Source organism: Leptosomus discolor, chromosome 20 (genome assembly GCF_034619465.1).
Source record: "Leptosomus discolor isolate bLepDis1 chromosome 20, bLepDis1.hap2, whole genome shotgun sequence".
NCBI classification, from domain to species: Eukaryota; Metazoa; Chordata; class Aves; order Leptosomiformes; family Leptosomidae; genus Leptosomus; species Leptosomus discolor.
This window is the reverse complement of record NC_141410.1, coordinates 8,842,438-8,866,798: the sequence shown is the minus strand read 5'-3', so window position 1 is coordinate 8,866,798 and position 24,361 is coordinate 8,842,438. Positions and strand designations below refer to the sequence as shown.

Here is a 24,361-nt window from a genome sequence, read left to right as displayed (position 1 = left end):
AGCACTGAAGCTCTTCTCCTAGGCCCAGAAAGCCCAATTTTGCGGCACAACATGCATACCTGGATTTAAGATGAAGAGAGTGCAAGGCTGCACAGCACACAAGGAAACGAGTCACTGGGTCTGATTCGTCTTTGCCTGGCCTGACAGAGACAAGTGCTTGGATATGAGGGGTTCCAGCAGTGTTCCTACCTGTATTATTGCCTCCAGTGCAGTAACCTAAATTTGAAGGGCCCAACAAACCACAGCCTGAAATTCTAGGATGGCATCTCATCCCGTAACAGGATAGCAAGAGGCATCTCTCCAGCTCTAATCTGTACTACTTGTTTAAAGTGGGTTGATAGACAGCGTGACAGAACACACAGAAAATGGGATAGAGAAAAAGAAAAAACAATAAAGAAAGAGAATCCTATTGGGTAGGAGAGTTCTGCAGGGATACTCACTGTTTACCCTCTGTGGCCGGCTTCAAGACGTGCCTATCGAAATACATCCTCACAAGCCGCTCCCGTTCTTCTAGCTGGGGCAGATCAAAGTTCACCATTTCATCTATTCGGTCATTGATAGCCCAATCGAATTGCTCAGGCTGGTTGCTTGCTAAAACAAGCATAAACCTGGAAGTATGAAACAAGAGAGAAAAGGCTGAAAACCCCATAAAAATAAAAATCAAAATCAATGAACCAGTCTGAACATTGAGAACTGCCGTGGCCAGTATCAAAGACATTTCATCACCTGGCGTGTCTGGAGATTCCTTAGAAACAGCTTTGTAACAGCATCTCGAGCGAGACACTAAAATGCAGTGCAATTTAAGCTATTTGGAACTGAAATGCATTTAACTCAGCACTCAGCCTTCCAATATCAGCTTTCCCCAGCCCGTCCTTGCCACAGAAGCCTAACTTACCACTTTACACACAGTCTCCCTCAAGTTAGGGCCATCACAAACATTCAGCAAGAGTACAACCTCCCAGAGACCTCCAAGTCTGAAATCTTGGAACAAGGCTGGACAACACGGAGCGATGCTCTCTGGCACATACATATTTCCAGTTTAAATCCCAGTCTGGGGAACTGACTTCAAGCTGCTGACTGCACAGCACCCTAGAAATCAGGAGGGGCTGTCTTAGTCCTGCTCTGCGGGTAAGAATGGCTGCCAAACTGAGAGCCAACAGCATTACTGAAACCTCAGCCAGCTCCACGAGCTGCAGAGCATTGAACGGACTCATCCTGGCCTAGGAACAAGGGGAGTGTACCACTGCTGGGTCTGTCCTTCAGCAGCTGGTACAAGTTGACTTGTTTCCTTCAAGCGAGTCTGACGCCACATTCCTGCTACCAAGTCTAACGTGAGCAGAGAGGAATTCACAACAGGTACCACAAAACAAAGGTGGTTTCTTTTACGAGGCTTTGCTCCGCGGTACAGATGTGCCAGCTTCCAGGCCCTGCTCTCTCCTGCTGCATTTTGAAGCCAGAAGCCCTTTCTTTTGCTTTGTAATGACATTTCTTCCCCATGCCAACTCCTCTTTAATGCTTTAATTGATGTTACCAGCTTAATAGCGCTTTATAATTTGAAATGGGCTTTTAACCACAGCTATCGGAATATTGACGTTCTTGCAGCCTATTTAAATCCCAGCCTATACAGGGCTGTGCTCTTTGCTGTCATTTCTGAAGATAACTGCCAACCCAAGAGCCACAGAGGCAGGAAACTTCCTCTTCTACCAACAAGGACTTCCCCCAAACCCCTGCAGAAACACAGCTGGGATAAAGGATTGACCTGCAACCTGACATTCAGGCCTTGCCCGTTTCTCTCAGGAAAAGGGTACAAATGAACAAGAGACACAGCCACAACCAGCCATCCAGCGAGAAGATGCAGAAAGTTCTTGGGGAAGTTTAAGCCAGCAATTCACTGGTTCCTACTTAGTCACGTTGGTGACAACTCACTGGTAAAGTAACTGTACTCCTCAGGGTCTCACCAGAATATCTAGATTTACACGCGCTATTAAACTGATTCATTCATGGATACGGGACTCCTCACTGCCCAAAGCAGCAAGAAGGCTGTTCAGAAGCAAAAACCAGCGCATGAATCACAAGGACGCGTTCAGTCTCCCAGAATGCCTCACCGCTTAAATGAGGGTTGAATTCAAGCTCTGACAAAAACGACAGCCCAGCTGTTTTGAGTGGAGGCACAGCACCCACCGGCACCACACAAGCACGCCCAGAGCCCTGCTGAGGGAATTTAACGTCAGGAGAAAGAACCGTCCCCTCACCGTCCCCTGCCAGCCACTGGCTTGCAGTGCAATTTTAGATCTGATCAAAACGATAACTTCATTGGATCCACAGAAATTAGACACCACTGAAAGGACTATTTCCTAGAAAAAGGGGGTACTATCTAAAGCTAAAACATACACGTCATTACTGTGACAAGTTCTGCAGTTTCATCTGAAAAATCTTTATCCTCTTTGCAGATACAGGGCAAAAGACATTTCTAGAGATCACCTAGGAGCTCAGGATATCTACAGTTTTCACCTTGGAAAACTGTATTTCTGTCTTAAGCACCATTTGCTCTGGGTCCTGCAGAACATACGCATTTTGCCAATATATATTTATGATATTTATTTTGCAAACAGCAAATACAACATTGTTTAACAATAATTACACTCAGCATTTATAAAGCAATTCTATGTATCATTTCAGAAGAGAATCGCTATCATCCCGAAGAGAAAACCAGAGATCTTGCAGGGTTCTTGCAGGTTCAACACCTTGCTTTCACACACAGACAGAGACAACGTCTCTTGTTGGCTCAATTTCTTTGTAAAAGGAGAAGTTTAACAACTAAGTAAAGTTCACACACGCAAAAAAAAATATCAAATCAAATATTATTTGAAAAAGGTCGAGGAAAGGTCACCTCTCTATTATGATAGTCAGGAAATGGCTCTTGTTAAACTAAGGAGTGCTCTGCAGGAAGGTACCATTAACGTGACAGAGTGAGCACGGATGGATTGGCAATGATATTCATACACATGCCGACATCAGTGGTTAGCAAATCTATTAGCAGCCACGAAGGAAGCAGCGCTGGGATTCCTACGTTCACGTGCACCACACACAGACACACTGAGCAGACAGCTCGGGCAAAAGAAACGGGGTCAGACCGAAACTCGTTTCCCTCCGTTTCAAACCCATCCCCACTGCACACCCATGCACAGCGCGGAAAGAGGCCACCAAAGCGCTGGAGAGGAACAGGAGCTCAAAGAGGCACAAGCCAAAGGATTTTTTTTTTTTAGAGATCATGAAACATCCAGCCAGCATCAACCCCGCACTCTCCTTTGTGATACTGGTATTTGCGGGCCCAACGCTGTCCTGGTTTAAACAACAGTAACTGATGAAGAGAATGTCCTCATTAGGACAACCGAGGTGTTCAGGTACCTCCCCTGTGTCAGGTAGGAATCTCCCTACGGGGCTGGGAGGGAGCCACACACGGTATGGATGACATAGGGGCGGGAACTGCTCACCACCACATAACACACGCAGGGGAAGCGCTGTCCTGAAAGGCAGCTCAAGATCCCTTTTGCACATCTGCCCGCGTGTCCCACATGAACACCCTTTTTACAGGCACTGATCTCTACCCTCGGTACAGCCCTTCCGCGTGCCAGCTTCCAGCTCCCAGGAAAAGACAGAGGAGGAACAAGCTACATTCAGAATACAAGCTGAAAAGGGGATATTCTACACAGATTTTTTTCCAAGTCCTTAGTAGCACAGGTCACATGTTTCCACCTTCCATTTGCACACCAGGGACTCTTTACAGGTCAATTCAGGGAAATACCAACTGCTGTAAGGGCTGAAGCTGGATACTTACTTGTTACTGTGCTGCCCTGTTCTGTGCAGGAATGCATTTAAAGTTGCTCTGAGATCTTCACTGATTTTCTCCTGCAAAGATGAAATCCAAAGGAAGATCAACCACTGGGGGATCTAAGACAGGTCCCAGCGTTAAGCAGCACTATTGACAAAGTGAGCTCTGTTATTGTCAAGCATTTGCATTGCAATAGAAGCCAAAGCACTGTCCTACCTTGGAAAAAAAGGATCAATTTATATACCCAGGAAAAAGGTCAGGAATTAAAGCTCCCAGCAGAGAGATTAAATATTTACCTACAGTCATTCAGTGATTCTCTTGATTTCAAACCCAAGGCTCTAACCATCAGCCCAGGTGACTTTCCCTGCTGAACACTAATTTAACTGGGAAGTCCAGTAAGATACTTACAGGAAAACAAGGCACAGCAAAGAATTCACTTACACATTCAAAGGAATAGCCTAGGGATAGCTCTTTGAATAGACCCTTGGGGTTAAAGTAGCAGGTCCAGATTCAGTGTACAACGTGGTGACTGACTTTGAAAGCACAAATCACTTGCACATGGGAAGATGCTACTGTAGCTTTGTGAATGTAGTGAGAAGCAGCTGAAATGAAAACCTCCCGAGATCAATATCTGTTGGGACAAACCCCAAACCCTGCAGGGTACCAGCTCTGCAGCGTGAACAATCTTCTCGCGTTTTTAAGATACGCCTCTTTCTTTCCTACTGCCCAGTCACCTGCAAAACCTCCAAAAAGATGATGTCACCCATCTTTTGCAGGGAGGAATTCTCAAGTCAGTCTGGAGATCCTCATCCCATCCAGCTGCAAGACTTTAATTTCTTGTCTCTGCATCACTCAGCCAAGCAGTAAGGCACCTGCCAGTTTTAATCTGTTGCCTGTTGAAGCTCGTTGATCAGGTTAAACCAGGCGGCTGTTGGCTGACTAACTCTGCAGCAGGCACAGAGAGAAAGCACTTACTGTTGCCCTCTTCCGCAGAAACGCATCCGCTTCATCCACGAACAGCAAGAGGCTGCAAAAGGAAAGCACTACACAGTAACAGGAGACAGGTAAGTGAGGCTCAAACGGCTCAAGGATTCTCCTGTCCCACTACCAGGCACCCGTAACTGTGACCTGAAGGGTGACACAAGCAAATTCATTTCTTAAGGCAGCATTTCCACCGCATGCACTCGGCCCAGCCCGACAGGTAAGAAAGCAGCATTAGCTTAAGGCGCCTGAGGCCATAAATCTGACTCCAGGCCTTCAGAGTTTTGTTTCCTGCTGTTCAGAAGCAGACTGAAAAGCAATTCGAGGGCACACGACCTTGATCTCCTCCAGATTTTTAAATATAGATAGTAGTTTTCACGGGCATGGTTTGGCAACAGGCTTCTCTCTAGCAATGCTGCTACGTTACTGCTAAGTTGGAGAAGATCTTTGGCATCTTCCCGCCATTTTTCTTCCCTACACCATTCTGAAAACCTCAAACCTGAGTCCTCCCCTGCAACTCACTGTTATTTTGTGGTGTTTTGACTTTCCAAACCACACTAGCAATAATAAAATGGTTTTACTACCTGTGGAGAAGCAAATTAATAAAGGCAATGAATAATTCACAAAAGCAAATTCACTTATAACCCAAGGGTAGTGCTCTTCCCAAGAGACCAAGCGTATAAAGATGTTTATCAATAACAGAACCAAGCTGCTCATAAAGCTGCCACAGCTTGTATTACCTTCTTGCCTAGCTTCAAAACCAGCTTGCTTTCAAGGGATTTCAGGGCCTATTAACATCTTTTGCTCAACTCCAGCTTTTCTGAAAATATTCTCAGCTACAGTCTCTGCAGAGAAGCATCTTCTATCACAACGGCTTTCAGCTAATAAAGGCAACAGTACTAACAGCTAACATCGTTGAATATCCAGAATAAAATCTCCTTAAATACTTCAATGTTGGCGGTTAGAACACTGACGTGTATGGACACATGTAACCTTTGATCACAACTTTCCTAAGATGGCTACGTGAAGCGTAGGAAGTTCAAATGAACGGAAGTTTTTAATCAAGACAGAGAATAAATTCAGACCCAGGCAGTGTGGTGAAAGAGAATTCTTTAGTGGAAGCTCCCAGCAGTCTTCATCCAGTTGAGTAACCTCATATCTCTTCCAACTTTTTCTTCTAAGCTCACTTAAATCCTTACACTTTTCCTTCTATAGCTCCTCAGGGCAGGAGAAGCTTAGAGAGTTTAAATCCTTAGGACATTTAATCTGCATTTATTTATTTTTTTTTAAGGGGAAACAGAAATATTTAGATGACGAATGCAGCAAGGATTAAAACAGACACTGCAAGATAATGTCCATCTAAAGCAATCAGAGGACACATAAATCACCAGTTAGCCACATTTACAGAAGACCTGCGATCAAAACAGCACAAAACCCAAACTGACGCCCACTGCGAGTTCTCTATTGAATTTCAATACCCTGGCTGGACAAGTAATGTCTTCGCTACATCTGGACTGCAAAAACCCATTTATACGAGTACGAACAAATTAACAACACGCTCCTACAAAATCAGGGAGTCAAGATTCAGCCTCAACATGCAGATAGAAGTTTGCTTTTAAAGGTGACTGAAAAAGGTGTAAAAGTCACAAGCTGCTGTGCTATCTAACGTCAGTGCCTCTAGCATCTGTCCCCCCCTTATCCTCTTTTATTTCTTACAATTGTGCTGCTTCCGCTTGAGACTCAAAAGTAAACAAGAAGCTGGATCCAAACGCTACCAGAGCCTAAAATCTGAGCAATTCCAACTGGGAACATAATACCTAGAGAGTGTGAACACCTCGTTGCACCTCCATTTGTGCTGAGTCTTCTAACTACCACCAGAAAACTAATCGCTGTGAAAGAAATGTGGCCCAGCCTTCAAGTGGGCAATCTCCCTCCACCAGCCTGGTGAGATCAGCAGGGAGGCAAGCTATGACTGATCTGGAAAATCTGAAGTAAAGAGATTTGAGGGAGCAGGAGAGCAAAACCTTGTAGCTTTTTAAATAACACTAAGCAGCAAGAATTCACCCATTCTACAAAAACTTTAGGAGATGTTATGCCTGGTCAGTGCTACCTCGTCTGTGCAAGAGTATCGTTCAGTAACAGAGATCAGGGGTCTGAAGTAAGTCGTTGCAGTGAGTTTCTCTGAGCAAGAAGCCAAACTGAGGATTCAGAGGAACCTCTACTTACCCTCTCCTACTGGTGTTTGCCCAGTCGAAGAGTTTATGCATGGCAGTAACTCCTTCCCGCCCCATGGGGGCAACATCGCCACCTGTCATGATGGCATAATCCATGCCCGAGTGCACAGCTAATTTCTGGAAAGAAACAAAAACCAGGAGTTCAGCACTCTCCCTGTAAGACCATGGAAGATGAGGAGGAAAATAAAAATAGTTCAGTCCTATCAGCACGCTTATTTGCAGAGGGTAAGCGTGCTCTTAGAGAAGAGACTACTTCTTTAGTCACTTCTGCCAAGTCAAGGAAAGTCACCTGAAGGTTAAAATGAACAAGTCAGCCCAGGTAGATCAGCAACAGCCCCAGCAAACCATGCTTAGCTGAACCCAACCAGTCATCTGCTGTGCTGGAAAAAAGCTTTGCTCTGCCCATTAAAACCACCCGGTTCCCGCTACTAATATTTGGTGGTTTGCACTGGTCCAACAAAGCCGGAAGCTTTGACAGTTGCATCCAAGTGTGTTCACATCTGTCTCAAGGACCCTGTCACACCAGCACAGACCTACAACATGTCTTTGCCCTGCAGAAGCCAGAGAAGACCACGGTGCTGTAACACGCTCCCTTTTTGGAACAGCAACAGCAGCCACCTGTGCTGTCACTGCCACTAACCCAGGTACAAGAGTCACAGCTCGGAAAACAGCTTCCCGGCGTAGTGTTCTCTCCTGCCCAGAGCATACAGGGCTCACTCCTACATCCATCTTCCTTCTGACCCTCTCCAATTCACAGCTACCACAACCACCCCCTTGGAGTTTCTATGCTACTGGGGAAAAGGGTTAAGAGGGAACTTCTGGATGGCTGCTTCTCCTTCGTCCACTGTCAATCGCCCCTCTCAGCTCTGACACTTCTCGCTTCTCCTTAGGCTGCTGTTGCCATTTCCTAGACCTGTCCCTCTCTACTGGCTTTAGAAATCCAAACTAGGTGGCAGAGCTGGCAGCAAAAAACTACTGGGATATGGGTTAAATGTATTGTTAGAGGAAAACCAACTTGCTTCAGTCAAATCTGCCACTGTTAAACAAGTACATGAAGCCCCAGATCTAGTGGACAAGCATGGAAGAGCAAGCCAGAAATGAAATCCTGCCTCAAATCCACGCAAAAACCATCCTGGTAGCACGTATGCAGAGTGAAGCTGTACTTGTCTCTCCTCTGCTCTGGGATTAGGACGTGACAGCAGGGAAGACCCTATTCAGACAAGGGCCTACCACGACCAGAGGTGGAAAGGAGGCAGCGGGCTGGTGTTGCCATCCCACAAGTGCCTTTTCCAGAGGGAAGGGCTCTTCCGCCTACGCTCAGCACTAGAATCCAAGCGACTGCCCTAATGTAGAGTTGAAGCAGCTGGGTGCCCTTTCCTCCCTTCCCAACAGGGACACAAGAACACAACCCTCACGCAGCACTACGGCAATAGATCTCAGCCCAGGGAGGGGGCTTAGATCCACAAGTTTTCAGAGCACCCTGAACACGCAGGCTGTCAGAGCCTCGGCGGGGTTTTACCTTGGCAAAGAGCGTCTTTCCGGTGCCAGGGGGACCGTACATGAGGATATTCCTGTAGAGGCTTTTGTTCTTTTTCGTATTTCTTGTTGCTATGGCAATGTCTCTCACACGTGCTTCTAACTGTGGCTGCAAGAAAAAGGGTTAAACTTAAGGAACAGAAAAATACCAAGAGAGCTGCACCCATCAACTCCGCAGAGCAGTACCAGCAGAAGTAGGCAGCGCTCCTACAGTCTCAAGCTTTTAAGCCTTAACTTCAGCTGCTGATTACTTCAGACCAGGGTCACTTCTTCTGTGTCAGGATTGACTCAATTCAAAGTTCCCTCCGCTTGGCTACAACTCTTTTGTAAGAAAAAGCAGCAGTGCAGAAGCAGCGCAGTACTGACTACACTGGTAACACCTAAATATTTCCTTCCTATTGGATGCCCAGGGAGGGATACGTCAAAACATAAGCAACTCTCTGTAGTACTGATTCTCTCGTACAAGTCATAAACATGCACGTTCACACTTATTACTGTACTTCTAGAGATAATGGGAGAAAGCTATTCCTGCAAGAGCGTTTTCTCTCAGCAGCTTCAAGCAGCACTTAACTTTGCCTGATATGCAGGAATCAAATTCAGAAGCCAACACACAGAAGCAGCCCTCATTAGCAAGTCAAGAACCATTCACGAGATGGGCAAGTGCACGCACGTCTTCGGCTTTTTGGCCCACAAGCAGATCCAGGTTCAGTAATCCTTAACAGATTAGAGGAGACAAGTGGAACTCTTCGTATTAACACGCTGACTACAGAGAACAACTGCAGCAGGACTGAACTACGGCTTCCAACCGCTTTGCACAGAGGAAAAGAGGTGAACAGGGTGCTTAATGCACGTCACACCGAACACGGGAGCTTATTTACGGTCTCAGTGTCCCAAGGGCACTATGTCTCCAGAATTATTGTAATTAGAGCTTTTAAAGGGAGTATAAGGAAACAGACATTCTTATTTAGGTTCCAAAGTCATCCTTCACAGACCAAGACAGCGGAATTGAGTACTCACACTGAGAACAACTCCTTCAAGGGCGTCCTGAGCCTTGCTGGTAAGACGCTTACCAACCTGGAGAGGACAAATTCAGTTACCGGCCTCTGGAAAGCAACCACAGTTTTGACAACTCACCTGGACAACCAGGTCACGTGAAGTGACCACGAGCTCAGCCCACCTACGCCACCTCTACCAGCACGTCCATTCACAGACCCATCAACAGCTCCCTGCCCGACACACAGAGCTGCAAAAGGAGCTTTGCGTCCTCGCGGCCGAGGGCAACACAAAACCAAAAGCTCAACTTTACCTTGATAGGATGCTTCAGCGCCTCCAGCACAGTAATGCGTGAGGTCTCCCTCACCAGGGAAGGTTTGCCCAAACGGGCCTCGATGTATCGCCCTGCTACGGCCGTGGCATTTTTGGCAGAGTAAACACCCACCGCCAGCAGGGTCAGGCCTGCCACCTGCAAAGAAAAGGGGGAAGGATTAGGAAAAAAACCCAGCAAGGCAACGCTACTGTGCGTAGCACGCCCTGAGGTGGGGAATTAAGATTCAGGACAAATGCTGACTAATAGGGGTTTATTTTGGTAAGATGTTTTACCCCTGTTCAGACAGTCAAGGTCTCATGTGCCCTATTCACAGGGCATTTGTTGGGCTTGCGTCTTGCGGTGTAAAGACGGAGGAAGCACAAGTAGTGCACAGGGTCATGTACGTAGAAATGGGCACTCCCTGCTCAAAACATGTGTGGCTTTTCAGACTTTTAACTAAATACAGTATGCATTCAGACAAACAGCCATCAGGCTTTGCTACAACCGAAGGGATAAGGCTCCTAGGAGAACACAGCACCTCTAGCTCGGGAGCAAAAGCACGCTGGGAAAGCAGCACGGCTTGGGTGGGGTTTTTTCAGGTTCTTCTGTGCAGACAGTTAAGAATAAGCCCACACCAACCAGGCGCTGCCTGCCAGACTACCCCTCACCACACAAGAAAATGTATGCTGAATTAAAGGTGCCAAGACAAAGAGCGGCTGCCACCAGGGCAGTACACAGTAGGGGACAAAAAGGACTAGCCAGGGTACACCTGCTGAAGGCAAACAGTCATGCCAGATCCAACACAACAGGAAAACAGGGACTCAAGGGGAGCTGCACAGCCAAAACCACCAGGGGAATTACCATCACTGCATTAGAGGCTGTTCTTTCGGCAACCCCAGAACAGGAGACATTCCCATCAATTTGCCAGTGAAGCAGGAAGAGTCCAGACTTCTCTGTGGTTTATGGCTGCTGCTTGGTTCAACACTACCTTGGCTCACACCAACCCAAGAGCCCTGCAGGAAGCTTTTTCCACCACAGCTAGCTGTCAGAACAGACAAGGAGCTGTGCCGACAACGCTAGAGAGATTCCAGGAGGTTGCCAAGAATAACATTTCAGGACAGGACTTGAAAGCAAGACTCCACAGAAGCGTGTATAGGATTGTCTCCTTAATTCTCAGAGACTGATAGCACTGATAACTTCTGTAAAACTTTTACAAAACCTAAGGGGCACAAACATAAGCCTCCAGTTCCCTCCGTTTGTACACGTGCGAGTCAGCTGATTTACCAAAAGTCCTATTCACCTGAAAAATACAAGGGAACAAGGGGCATTGCTTTTAAAGTGAGAGGTGTCTGAGGAGAGGCCAATTGCTCTGCACAGTTCTGCGTGCAAGTGATCAGCTGGGTGACCAATAATGCCCATCAGAGCAAGCCCAGACAGACAAAAGAGCGAGCTGCAGCAATCGCTTTCAAACTAAGCAGAACAAGGTCAAAAGCCTTGAGGACAACAAGGATGGCATCGTTCAATAAACCATGAGCCACCATCTGTTCAGCTTCACTCTGCTCAAACGTGCGACACCACCTTTGCTTTGGATGGAAATGAAAGGTTCAGAAAGCGAGATCCAAGATGCAAAGACGACCTCCCCAACCGATTCCTCGCAGTTTACAGGGACTTTAGAACAGAAAATTCCACATTTTTAGCAGCCTCCCTCTAAAATCAAGGTACCACGAAAAATTCTCTCATGCAGTCTCACACCACCTGCTTTAGCAACACCCCGTACTAAGCACAGTTACAGGCTGATGCATCAGATCCATCCAGGCAGAGGTAAGCATTTCAGACTTTTGGACTTTGCTGACATTCATGTTACAAGATACAGAGAAATACAGCTTTAAGACTGACAGCTACGTATCAAAACAGGAAAATTACTCAACTCTTACATCCACAGGAGAACCCAGTCACTGTGCCAGCTCCACAAATCAGTCTGATTACAGAGCCTACCTGTTTATCATGAAGTATCTAGCAAAGGAATGAATCTCTGACAAGCAACGTGAATTCCACTTAACAAAAAAACCCCAATAAACCCCCCCCCCCCCAAAACTTTCAGAATCTTTGGGGTTCTGTTTATATGGGAGGAGGTAGAAAAAGAGCAGCCCTTAGAGTAGGCAGGAAGAGCCGAAAATCCAGGGCTAATTTAAAGGAACCCTAAAATAAGTGGCTAATTCTTACCTTATAGTCAGTTTTCAAAGCAACAGAAAATATGAGCTCCAGCTGTGCTCTCTCCTTTCCAAAAATACACTTTTTTTTAAGCTAAACGTCCCAAATTCACAAGACAAGAGCTTGTCAGAAGCAAAGATGACCATAATGCAGGAAACTGGTATCTGGGTCAAGAGAATACGCAGCTGAAAGCACCAAGCACTGATCTGCAGAAGGCTCTGAATCCTGCAGGCATTCCAGGTACAGCCTACGGATCACAAAAGGATCCACTAAAAGCACGTCTTGTTCTCCCCAGTCTTTTGTATCAGTGTCTATAAAACCAGAGGGTGGAGCGGACGGTCATGACTGACTTAAAGCAAAATGTCCATTTTAACAAGCCAGGCGACTAAAAATACATTTTCACTGTAAAGTTTTGTTGTTAGGAGTACGCTGAGAAACAATTGTGTGTCGTTAAGAAGCAGATGCCAAGCTCTCTTGTCCTGTGAAAACATGTTGGTCCAGCTTTTAATCAACTTAGCACTCAAAACAATTCTCTACACGCTCCCTGGGCTACATCAAAATTCGGTACAAAGTTGCGAGAGAAGCAGCAAAGTGAGTTTTAGATTATGTCCTGCAAGGTCCTGAAGTTCTAGAGACTGGGAGCTCTCTTTTATAGATGAAAATGGTACCCTCTGATCACAGAGAGCTGACCATCCCCTATCCACCTGGGAAGAGAGCAGCAGGGGAATTCTGGGCAGCTAGCTTGGTGGGAAGAAATTGCAGCTCAGAGACAGAATGCAGGCAAAAGGGGAATACTGAAGAATTTCTCTCTGTAGCCTTAAAATCATGTACCTTAATACCATGACTTAAAAGCAAAACAAACTTTCATGATGGGCATCTTCATATTTTCTGGTGGACCATTCTCCAACGTTTTTTACTACGCAATCAAAAAAATTTGAGACCACTGGTTTAGAGGGAACAAACCCCTTCTGTGTCCACCAGATCAACTACTACACATCTCCAACACACCTTCCCTCATAGTCCTAAAAAGCCATTTCCAGTTTGCAGTTTAACTGCAAATATACAGAAGACATCAGGGGTGGGAGGGAACGGGGATTAGATCCCTGTTCCCAAAACCACCGCTGGCAAAGTGATCCTGTAACAGCAGCACTGACCACTTCACAACGCTCTGTCCACCTAAAAACGTTTACAGATGTTCATCCATCACCAAAGTACAATGACCACTGATCATCAAAAAGCTGAATGAAAACTCGTCAGCTCAGAGCCCAGTCAAACTTAAAAACCACATTCAAGATCTCAAAGAAATAAATCTGCAGTTATCTCTAACTGGCTACTAGATCAAACCATACTCCCCTACATACATTAGGGACAGCAAGTTCTAGAACAACCTGTGAAAAAAGGAGAAAACAACCTGTGGAAAAAGACTTGTCTGCTTTTTCCACAGAATCTGCATCTGTTACTCGTAACAGCCGGCAAACGTTCAGGAAACATGTTTGTGAAGGGGCCGGTGCCTCCAAACGCAAAATGACTATATGCTGTTGATCAAAGACAGAACTTTCCTGACCGATGAGAAACGAATTATCTACACAGAAAGATGAGCATTAATTTGAATAAAAATCCGAAGCACGGTTATCTCGTTAACTGAGGACTGCAGAGAGCACTAAGAGCAGCAAATTCCCCCCACGGTTTACCGTTTATAAACGTATCAGAGCAAGGATTGGTTTAACACACATTTACAGACAGACTTTTCTGGAAGGGACCGATACACGTCACAATCCTACCGTGGCTGTAACTTTGTCCCAGTCTGTTACAAAAGCACGGAATCCTTCCCCGAAGAGCATCCCAGCTGTCCTACGGTAAACAAAGAGCGAGACAAGCAGGAGCAGAGAAAGGGATTTCAAAGACTGAACTGAAGCAATTCGCAAGACAATTACACTCTATAATGATCTCCTTCGGGACGGGCCAAAGCTAATCAAGAGCTCACCCGTGAACACATGAACAAGCATGGCAAATACATTTCTCATCATCTGATGTCTACACCTGATCTGGGATTAAATCCAGAAAAGCATTAGGACGATACCAGCTTCTTTCTTTAATACATTATTGGTGCTGAACTGCAATAAAAGGCTTTTTAACACAAAATCACAAAGAAACTAAAATGAACAAATTGCCAATCTAAACGCTCGCCCCTCTGGAGACAGACTGCTTTCTACCTTTCTGATATGTTCAGAAACTGAAACAACTCTGAAAGATTTCTGAGTAATTGAGGCTCAATCTTAGCAGTAAGGCTTGCAGGAAATTGTTAGAAAACTTGTATAAAATCCACGACTCTATAAATAGCCGTTTTGGTTCACATTCAGCAAGACAAGTGAAAGAGAGGGCTCCCTTTCGCACTCTGTAATTCCCATTTCTCAGTAGAGTCACAAACTAACTTCTGATATCCCTCCGAGCTCAGAGGAATGGACAGCAAGGTCTCCCACGGGATGGGAGACACCGGCACAAGCAGCAAGGCACCCCGCCCCCTTCTGCTGCCTCGCACGTACTTGAGGGACTCCAGCACCGTCTGGCGATGCTCAGCGGCTTTGAGGCGGATCTGCTCCCGGATGATGTCCGCGTTCTCCCGCTCCGCCTTGGCGCGGGCTCGGGCCTCCGCCTCGACCCGCAGCATTTCGTTCTTGTGCCGCAGCTCCATCTCTCGCTCTACCGTAGCTGGAAAAAAAAGCAAAGGGAAGAGGACAATCTGTTGGACTGGCTTAACCTCAGGGGAAAGAGATGGCATCGCATCATCCTGGCTTCCCAACAGCTGTTTTAGTCCCACAGCAGCAGACTTCAAGGTCTTCACTCCTTCCCACTCTCCCCCAAAAGGCAGCCAACCAGCACAATATCACAGCAGACAGACAAGGGGTTCTCTCTCTGTGCTCAGAGGGATCACACACACCAAATAGGTGGCCTCCTCCAGACAGCACACTGCGAGCCAATGATCGTGCTTCGGTTCTGGGAGGTCATCACCAGAAAAACTGCTCAGGGCAAACTTTAGTCAGAGACAAGCTAGACAAGATGGGATAAAGCAACAGAAAGGGGAAAACCACAGCGCTAGGCACTGCTGCTGCTCATCAACATCATTTCAGAGAGGAAGGGTGACAGGCTACAGTCAGCCAAGGACAACTCCGGGCAGGTAACTACACACAGTGTAACATGCACTGCTGCAAGGAAGGGATGCACAACAGAGCTGCCTGTAAAATACTGGCCCAAACAGGACTTTGACAGCTCTGTTACTTCAGACACATGGAATTGCAACAGACACTATGATTGTCATGAATGGAGAATGAAAGAGAAACCTAAGAACAACCCAGGAGAGGAGGAACTTCACGGCCAGCACCCTCTATCCTCAGCATCATCGCAAGAAATCCTGACTGCATGATACCCCTCTTGATACCTGACAGGCTATGAGTAGGTGGATACTACAGAAGTACAACCACCCTTTCCTACAGGGTTTCACCACTGAGCTTTGCTCTAGGGTTGCTACGATACCTCCCTCAGACACGGACAAACGCAGGGAGCACACTAGATGGCAGCAAGACCAGGCACCACGGAGCAAACCAGCCTTCCAATCCCCTTTGGTCAGAATTAAATTTCTAGAGCTTGGGCCCCAGTGGAGTCCCACAGGAGTTCTGCAAAGCCAGCGATTCTGGCAATTCCACAACAACAAAAAGAAACAAAGCAAGTTCCAGGCTAAAACTTCATTACTCGACTTTTACGTTCTACGGGAAACTGTGAACAGAGACTAGGTGACACGGATTCAACTGGTCCTCCCAGATGCTATTTTGTTCCTCTTCCCTTCTCAAAAGTGCTTCTATTTTAGATTGTCCCAGTATAAAATCAGAGTTTCAGTGGCTACCTCAGGAGATGCTGCTGACAGTTCACTGGGAAATCCAAGTGCCACAGTGCAGACCTTTAGGAATGCAGCCACTTCGAAAACTAATCTTGGAAGCAACTGGTAGTTCCAGTACTACTGGGATTTACCCATTACTTGCCAATATGACATTAACACACGATCCTACGAGCACCGACGATACGGACAAGGAGTCAGCACAGATACTCCTACGCCCACCCACCCCTACCACTAGCTGAAGAAAAATTATTAGCTTACCACGCCTCATGGCTTCTTGCTTCTGCACAGATTCTTCCTGCTTCCTCAGATTCTCCTCGTTAGCAAGTTGCTACAGGCAGAGACGACGGCAGAAGATGCATTCAAGTTGTAAGAACTCGGGCAAAGCCCGTATTTGTGTAAGCTTAAGCACTACAAACGTTTCCAAGAAGCTAGCGCTCGGGTTGAAGCGCATTCTCCCTCTCCCCGCCTCCCAGATTCACACTCTTAACCCCACGCTCCTAGCTGCTTCGTCCCAACTCCTGCACTGTTGAGGACAAGCAAATAGTACAGATGAAGACAACTGTGGCTAGTACCAGCCATCCGGCCAGCACGATGGGGCACGGCTCCAGATCACCGCTTCGACTTAAGGAAGCTACCGCACAGGTCCCCGCGGGGTTAGAGAAGGAAGCTGTCGTCATACCTGCTGCCGCATCTGTTCATCATAGCGCTGCCTCGCCAGTTTGTCCTGGTATTGGGCTCGCTTCAAAAAAAAAAAAAAAGAGAAGAGTGTTCAGAATATAAAGATTAGGCATTTAAGAGAGAACCTGGTCCTGAGGGCAGTGAGGTTTGGAACATGCAGGGGAAAACCAAAACAAAAAACACACACAAAACAAAACAAATAGTCCCAGGTTTGAACACGAACAGGGCAAAGTTTGGGGCAAAACATCCTCAGCCAGCACCAAACACGCCTCTATGCTGAGAAATCTATATAGTCTGACTCCATTTTAAGGTATCATAGATACATAAACAAAGAACAAGTGTTCCTTGGCACAGAAAAGGAACTTGACTGGGAAAAACATGGTTTTCGTGTTCTAAAACACAGCGCCTGGACAGGCAATAGAATTGTCAAGATATGCTGCCTGTCGGATGAGCTCTGTTTCTGGTTGATTTTTTTTTTTTGTTCCTCATTAATTCCTCTCATCGATTTTCCACTGCAACTGGCAAACAAACCCATGTCATCCACACCCGACAGAAAGTGGTCTGAGGGCCCGCATCCACCAGCGAGGAGGACTCTGCACAAGGGCTGATGGGATTCTCCACTCCAAACGCACAGACAGCACAACAGCTTGCAAGTTATCTCCTCGACAACTGTGAAGCGTGGCAGCAAACCACGATCAAGCCTGCTTTGACTTCAAAAGACGCCCCGTGAACTGCCAGAGTTCACCAGCTCCCTCACGGACAGAGCGGGTGACTGCAGCCTGCTTCCCGCGCCAGCCCCGTTCAAAGTCCAAACTCTGACGGGATACAAAGCAACACGTGCCAAACAAGCAGTTTTCTCTATCTTCCCGAGCAAGAAAATCAATTAGAATAAACCAATCCCCTCGTTTCCTGGGCTCTCAAAGTAAGAAGTCACCACACATGAGCTATTTGCATAAAAGCCAGCTTACCTTTTCCCAATTTCAGTATTATTGCCACTTTAGTTACTTATGCTAAAACCTACCAAAAACCTGCTCACAATACGGCCTCCAGTAACTCAGATTTGCATCACTTCTCCTCTGAAGGTATATTTTTCCCGTCTAAAAGGCCAAACTCGGAGGATGCAGGGTTGCAGGGTAGTTAAGACTGAAATCCAAATAACTTAAGAGACATTTCGCTGTTCAGGCTAACACACACACTGATAAGCCAGTAGTCCTCAACCTTTTCACACCATCAGCTGTTAGACACAAGCGAGGGTATCTCGGCATGTTCAACTGCACTTCCCTGAAAGTTCCTTTCGGAAAATTTCCAAGAGCCCACGCTACGAGTAGCTGCTGCTACCGGTTCCTTTGGCTCTTCCAGAACTTGGTAACAGAAGCTGAAGACGACAAAGCTGCACACGGCTACAGATCAGGCTCAACATCACAAAGCCAGGGGAGAAGACGGGCTCAGTCTGTGAACTGCCTCAGATCTACGGCTGCCCACAATCCCCCTTCCCCCGCCCCCCAAAAGGAGCAATTAATGCACCGTTGCCTTTTCCACAAAGGAGGGCGCACACAAGGTCTCCCAGCACTTGGCTGCCCCCTCATGCCCTTACTGCTTGATGCTGTTTCGTTTCTTCACTGAGTGTTTTCCGCCTCTCTTCTGCTTGCACCCGGATCTGCTCATTCTTCAGTTGTTCGATGGCAGCTTCGTACTCCTGGTAAGGGAAAGAGATAATTATCACAAACGAGCTCAACCCAAATGCTAGTGACAAGTATATTCCAAGAAATCCCTCTGTAATCAGAGTGGCGCCCTGCAAAGCTGGCGCAAGAAAGCAAAACTACGATCATAAAACACGATTGTAAGGAACCTCATGATGAGCCATTTCAGGATTAAACACAAATTATGTGAAAAAACCCAACAAACCAACCAACACCCAAACAACCCCCAAATTCTTTTATAAAAGAAACAGAAGCCTGTCCTCCACCCAACTACTTTACAGTTCCCTGCAGAAAACCCTCACCATTCCCTAAAAAAGGGGGTGATGTTCTAGGAGTCACAAAACCACTCAGGACACACAAGTTGCAAATAAAGCCATAAAATACGTCTGAGAAGAGGCCAAATCAGCTTGCACTTCACCTTCCAGAATAACTTCTTTTTTTTTAAAAAAAAAAAGGTACATGGTCGTTATTCACTGAAGCTGAACAGCACCAAGAAAAACTCAGCACCCTCTGAGGATTGCTGGAAAACAAGACTTTGACTTACACACCCCCACCCCCACCCCAAACCTGGCAGCTGCCCGAGGTGGGCTGGCTGTCTGAGGAGTGACGAGGTCCAACCCACCTTCAGTTTTGCTTGTTGTTCCAGCTGCAGGGTCTGCTCTTGCATTTGGGCAAGACTAAGAGCATCCTTTGCGTGGCCTGAAAGGGACAGCGGGAAGAGGTTATCGACAGGACAGACGTTTTCCTCAAGTAAGAAATCGTTGGCTCTGTTCCACCCGGCCGGGTGCCAGCCAGGGCTGTGCAGGCACAGCAGTTCAGCCCTCCCTGCCGACGGGCGGTCGGAAACCTCCTCAGCACAGCCCTGAGCTGAAGCCGACAGGTTTCACGCTGCCGAGAAGGCGCCCCAGCACCTTCCTCTCCCTTCCCAGGCCCCCCAGAAGAAACCAGCGATCCGGAGGGCTGACCTCCAGGTCCCTACGGGCCGCCAGGTCCCTGGCAACCAGCAGCGGCCCCGGGCGAGCGCTACGAGAGCCCGAGGCTGCCCCGGCCCTGCCCGGCCCGGCGGGCGCACACGCCCCGAGAAGGCGGATCCCGCCAGGCCCCGAGGTGCTGACTAAAACCCCGCCGCCAGCCCCAAACTCCCGGCCCCCGATCCCGGCCCCTCACGCACGGGACGCGTCCAGCTCCCGCGCCGCCTTGGCCGCCCGCTCCAGGCCCGTGGGGTCGAAGTTGCTCCATTTGTCCTTGGGCGCTTGGCGGTCCCCGGCGGCGGCGCTGCTGCCGCCCCCCGCCGCGCCCCCACCCCCGCCCGGGGCCGGCGGGAGGGAGAGGCCCGCGGCGCCCCCCGCCCCGTCCCCGCCGCCCGCAGGGGCCGCGCCGCGGTTCAGCCCGAAGAGCCACGACATGAGGGCGGCGGCGGCGGCGGCACCACGCGCGCACGGCGGAGGACGCGCCGCTCCCCGCGCGCATGCGCGAGGGCGGGGGCGGGGCGGCTTCCTATTGGGCGCGGCGCGGTCGCCGCGAAGGCACGTCACCCGCGGGACGGCCTCCGCGCGGAGAACGCGCGCCGCGTTCAACCCGCGCGTGGAAGGCGATTGGCTGCGGTGTAGGCGAGTGGGCGGGACCGCCGGGCTGGGGACGGGGAGCGGAGAGGGACAAAGGAGGGCGGGCGGCGCGGCGCCCTAGCAACGGGAGTGCGGCGGCGTTGCTAAGGGGAACGCAGGGAAAAATGACGCAATGCGGGGACGTTATTTCACCGGAAAATCCGCTCCCAAACCGCCTGTACTGCGGAAAAGGGCGTGGAAGCGGCTGGGGAAAGGGGGGAGAGGGAAGGGGCTGAAAACGCCAGAAACCTCCCCAAAGCTCCCACTGGAACCCCGCAGCCTGGAATGGCGTAAGACTGGAGCACAGCTACGTCATCTGCCGCCCTCGGCAGCGGGCCGGGGGCAGTCATTGTGTTATAATCAAGTTTGGATTTTGAATAGAGAATTAATTTTCATTGGTAACTAATTGCTTTCAATGAACGACTTAATTGCTTTAAGGAATAACTAACGCTTTGTATTAATGCAATCAGTTTACATTGTCGTAAGAAATATCCAAAAACCTCACTGGTGCTCAGAAACAGCGGCTGCTGCCTTACGAAGAAGGTCGAAGCTAAAGCTGCTGCTCATTGTGAAATTGTCCAGAACAGAACAGGGAGGCAGGAGACAGGGACAGGGAGGGAAAGTGCCCGTTCTTGGCGTGTCTTGTCTTATGGGATGAAACCAGAGAAACTAAGGAATGTTAAGGTGAAGACCCTCACATCCTCCCCATCCTAATTTGTATATCAGAGATCTTGATCAGTAAGATAACCAGTGATTATATTAGTATAGGAATACTAATGAAGTTAGTTAATAGGGTGGACCAATCATTGTAAATGTCAAAATTAATAGTGGGCATAACATGCATGCTGATGTTAAAATATGTTAAAGACCTTGACTTTGCAGAAAAAGGATATAAAATGCTGATTTTTTTGTATAACTTTGAAGCCCGTCAGGTGGAGCTCTCCCCCGTACTTCCCAGCGCTGCCATAAAGAAGTGCCGGCTTCTCTGCAACTGTGTGGATGAGTTTGTCACGATGACGACCTTTTGTCAACAATTCGGGTGTCTTTTTGTCTTTAAACATCCATGCTTCTTCCCAAACGCGTGCCTGAGTGCGTCTCTCGAAAGCTGCTTGGTGTTTCTGTCGGATTCATCTTCCTTTTTCTTTCTTTTTTTTTTTTTTTTTTTACCGCTGGTGACCTGGCGGGTTCGTTGCTTGTTGTGCGAATCAGCGCTGGCTCGGCTGTGCGAGTCCCTCGTGCCGCGCACGCGTTTTGGAATACAGAGGCGAAGCAGTTGTTGTTGGTTACAGGGTAATAACCCCAGCGCTCCAGCCCTCTTCCCCAAAATAATTAATCGTATTTTATCTTTGGTTTTCTCATTTACGGTTTTAATTTTTCATCTTGGGCCAAAGAATACGTATCGAAGGTTCGATAAAGATTTGGTTGCAGTTGTGCTTAGCACAGAAAGGAAGCTACAGCAAACATCGGTAATTACTTGCACTTGTAGGCTGTTTTCTGAGCACATTTCACTGCCTAGAACAGAGACTCCCCCCTCGGCTTACACATCAGCGCCAATTTTGCGTTGGGTGGAATCTTTTCCTTTGTTTTGGCAGTGGCAAAAACATTCCCTGAGCCTTCACGCCTTCAAGGTGTGCGCTGGCTCCTAGTTCTTCGTGAAGCTGTCAGAGTTAAGCCTGTTTGTACCAGGCAATCATCTATGACATTAAATTAAATGCCCTCCTGCCTGACAGCAGCCAAGTGCAGATAAAACCTCCGTCTTGCTTTGAGAAATTAGCTTGTGCAAAGTAGAGTTGTACTTTGATATCTCCGTGAGCCTGGGGTCATACAGGGGAAGGCTGCGAGTAAGTACACACTCAAGAGCAAGTTTCTTCCAAGCGAACACAAACACTCCAGCAAAATTCTGGAATTGGGGAAGTATGCTGCTCTCCTTCAGAAAACCATGAGGTGTCTATCGAGATAACAGATCGGCTGAGTGGGATAACCCTTCCAGCTCCTGACAGATCAGCGCTTTCCAGCAGAAGGTGAAGGACTCTATAAAGAAAACCTGGGAATGAAGCTCTTTAGAGTTCCCACACAGAACTGTGCTCCTGCTGGGAGCCCTGATGGCTTGTGACCTCACCCTACAGAGGTGTTTGGGTGTCATACCCATCATATCAATACAGATGAGATGCCTAAATTGCCCTAGAAAACATGAGGCTTTAGTTAAAAAAAAAGTTTGATTTCACTTACCTGTCCAACTTAGAATTTTCACGGTCATGAGTACTGCCAGTTCTGCCAAGATTTAAGGGACGTTTTCTTTTGGGCTCCTTGTAAAACAATTCTTACTGAAGACGAGACATTACTGACACTGATATATTTCTACTTCTACATTTCTGACACTTTTTCTTTTGGGGGGTGGCGGTAAGTTCCACGTACAGCAGCCTATGAAATCACGGGTGGAACGCTTACTTTTCAGTCATTTAAAATGGCGATGAATACCAGCCTTTCAACCCACACCTCTCACCAGAACAAAAGCTGCCCTTAACAGATTTGCCCTTATTGCCGTCAAGAACGAAGTAATCATTCAACAGCTCTTGTATTGTATATTTAATTGTCTTCAAAAGGATGCATTACAATGGGGGGGGGGGGTGTGACACGTTAATGTATTAGTAAACTACGCAGGGAGTTGTGCAAAATTAATTTCTGTCCTACAGCAAGAACAAACGAGATTATTTTATTGCATGAGAGATTCCAGAGGCTTTATCTTCCCCTCAGCGCAGAGCCTCCCTTAAGATTAATCAGTCACAAATGCACATTCCGAAGGCGAACACAAGTCATAGGAATTCTTATAAAGTTAATGAATGACTCACCTCCCTCCTATCCCTTCCTGCTGTCCGAGAGGACAGCCCAAGGCAAATGCTCCCTGAACCTAGACGTGAGGAATCCAGCACTCAGGAGGCGAGGTCAGTGACAAAGCTCCCTCTCGGCTCGGAAAGGAGCTGTTTCAACAACTCCACAAGCAGCGCTAGCGGAGGGTTTGCAGGATGGAGTGACGCTGCGTGGGGGCTCTCCAACGTAACAGCACGGGTTTGAAAACAAGTTCCACGTGCAGGACAAATAAGCAATAAATTCAGAAGAGAGCAAGCGTTACTGAGGGAAGGTGTTCCCACTGATGCTGGGTTTTGTTACCCGAAGAGTACATACATTTCTTTACAGCCCTAAGCCCTGAAATTTGGAACCGTGCTGCTCCATTGGCTTTGCCACTGGGTATTAAAATTGTCTTTCTTCTTTTTTTTTTTTTTTTTTTTTCCCCATCTCCCCTTTCCAAAGATTGGCTTAGTGACAGCAAATTCAAGCCTGGGGCCAAAGGGAAAGAATCAGATTTACTCTTCTCCTCTAAAAACCTGATTTTTAAGGTGCAGCTCAAGCTTAGCACTGTGTGGAAGTCCAGGGCAAGACACTAAAGATGCGCTAGGTGTCTTCAGAGTGCAGAGGATAGAGGCTGGAATGACAGGAATGACAGTGCTGGAGACTTACTGTCCATAATTAGTGACGGAACAGGGTAATTAATCTCCATATAGCTGCTCTGATAGCGGGACTCACATCCAGTTGGGTGATGTTGGTTGCGGGTGTGCTGCGGTAAGGCAGTGGTCATGATCCAGGCAGTACTGTGCTGCTGTTTGGGGGGGGGGGTGGTGTTTGAATGAGAAACAAAAAATAACGGCTTTAGACGGTCTTGCTGTCTGGCTGTTCTTGACTCACTGCTGCTCCTTGAGCTCAGCTGAGGGCTGAGAGCACTAGAGTCACCTGCTGGGGAAGCAAATTCCTCAAGTTTTTGGGTTTCCTGCTCACTCAGGCTGATACCAAATCCCAAGGTAAAATGACCTGGGGGAACTGAACCCTGCAAAGTCCGCCTGGGATCGGTGTCATTGCAGCAGATGAATTTCATACCAGTGCCAGAGCGCGAGCACAACAGCGTTGATGAGACTCAAGAATTCAGCAGGCAGACAGCGAGTCAACTTTCTGCCAGAGCGCTCTGACAGCGTTCATCAGCCCTGGCCTGGCCTGGCCCCATCGCTGCGTTTCTTAGAGTTCACCGACCAAGCCCTGTCCCAAACCAGAGACCATCTGGGAACACTAAACTGTCCTTGCGCTTTCTAAAAGGTGGGATGTCTTTTATAAAGCGTCTCCGTGTCCCGGCCAAAGGCCAAGCGGGTTAACCGCCTCTTCCCTTCCTCTTCTCAGAAATCCTGGTGGCTTTGACCCAACCTCCTCTGTATACTGTACATTTTCGTATCGTGTTATTCTCCTTTCTCCTAACGCTTTTCCCTGCCATCCCTGAGATGCTTTGCTTTTGGGATGCCCAATTTGAGCTACCTCTTGAGTAGACGGGATGAGCTGGAGGAAA

The 24,361-nt window shown here is 47.7% G+C and overlaps 1 protein-coding gene across 1 annotated transcript in view; it reads right to left on the bottom strand.

Moving 5' to 3' along the window:
* Nucleotides 1-19,776, bottom strand: part of ATAD3A (ATPase family AAA domain containing 3A) — a 28,146-nt gene extending 8,370 nt beyond the window's left edge. The window contains exons 1-14 of the mRNA XM_086475969.1: nt 19,542-19,776; nt 18,993-19,069; nt 18,265-18,366; nt 16,672-16,731; nt 16,251-16,320; nt 14,644-14,809; nt 13,882-13,951; nt 9,890-10,045; nt 9,601-9,657; nt 8,567-8,692; nt 7,040-7,164; nt 4,808-4,859; nt 3,839-3,909; nt 441-608 (exon numbers count right to left, since the gene is read on the bottom strand). Coding sequence (XP_086332095.1) covers nt 441-608; nt 3,839-3,909; nt 4,808-4,859; nt 7,040-7,164; nt 8,567-8,692; nt 9,601-9,657; nt 9,890-10,045; nt 13,882-13,951; nt 14,644-14,809; nt 16,251-16,320; nt 16,672-16,731; nt 18,265-18,366; nt 18,993-19,069; nt 19,542-19,776 — 1,535 coding nt within the window. The remainder of the gene's footprint in view (nt 1-440; nt 609-3,838; nt 3,910-4,807; nt 4,860-7,039; nt 7,165-8,566; nt 8,693-9,600; nt 9,658-9,889; nt 10,046-13,881; nt 13,952-14,643; nt 14,810-16,250; nt 16,321-16,671; nt 16,732-18,264; nt 18,367-18,992; nt 19,070-19,541) is intronic.
* Nucleotides 19,777-24,361: the final 4,585 nt, after the last annotated feature.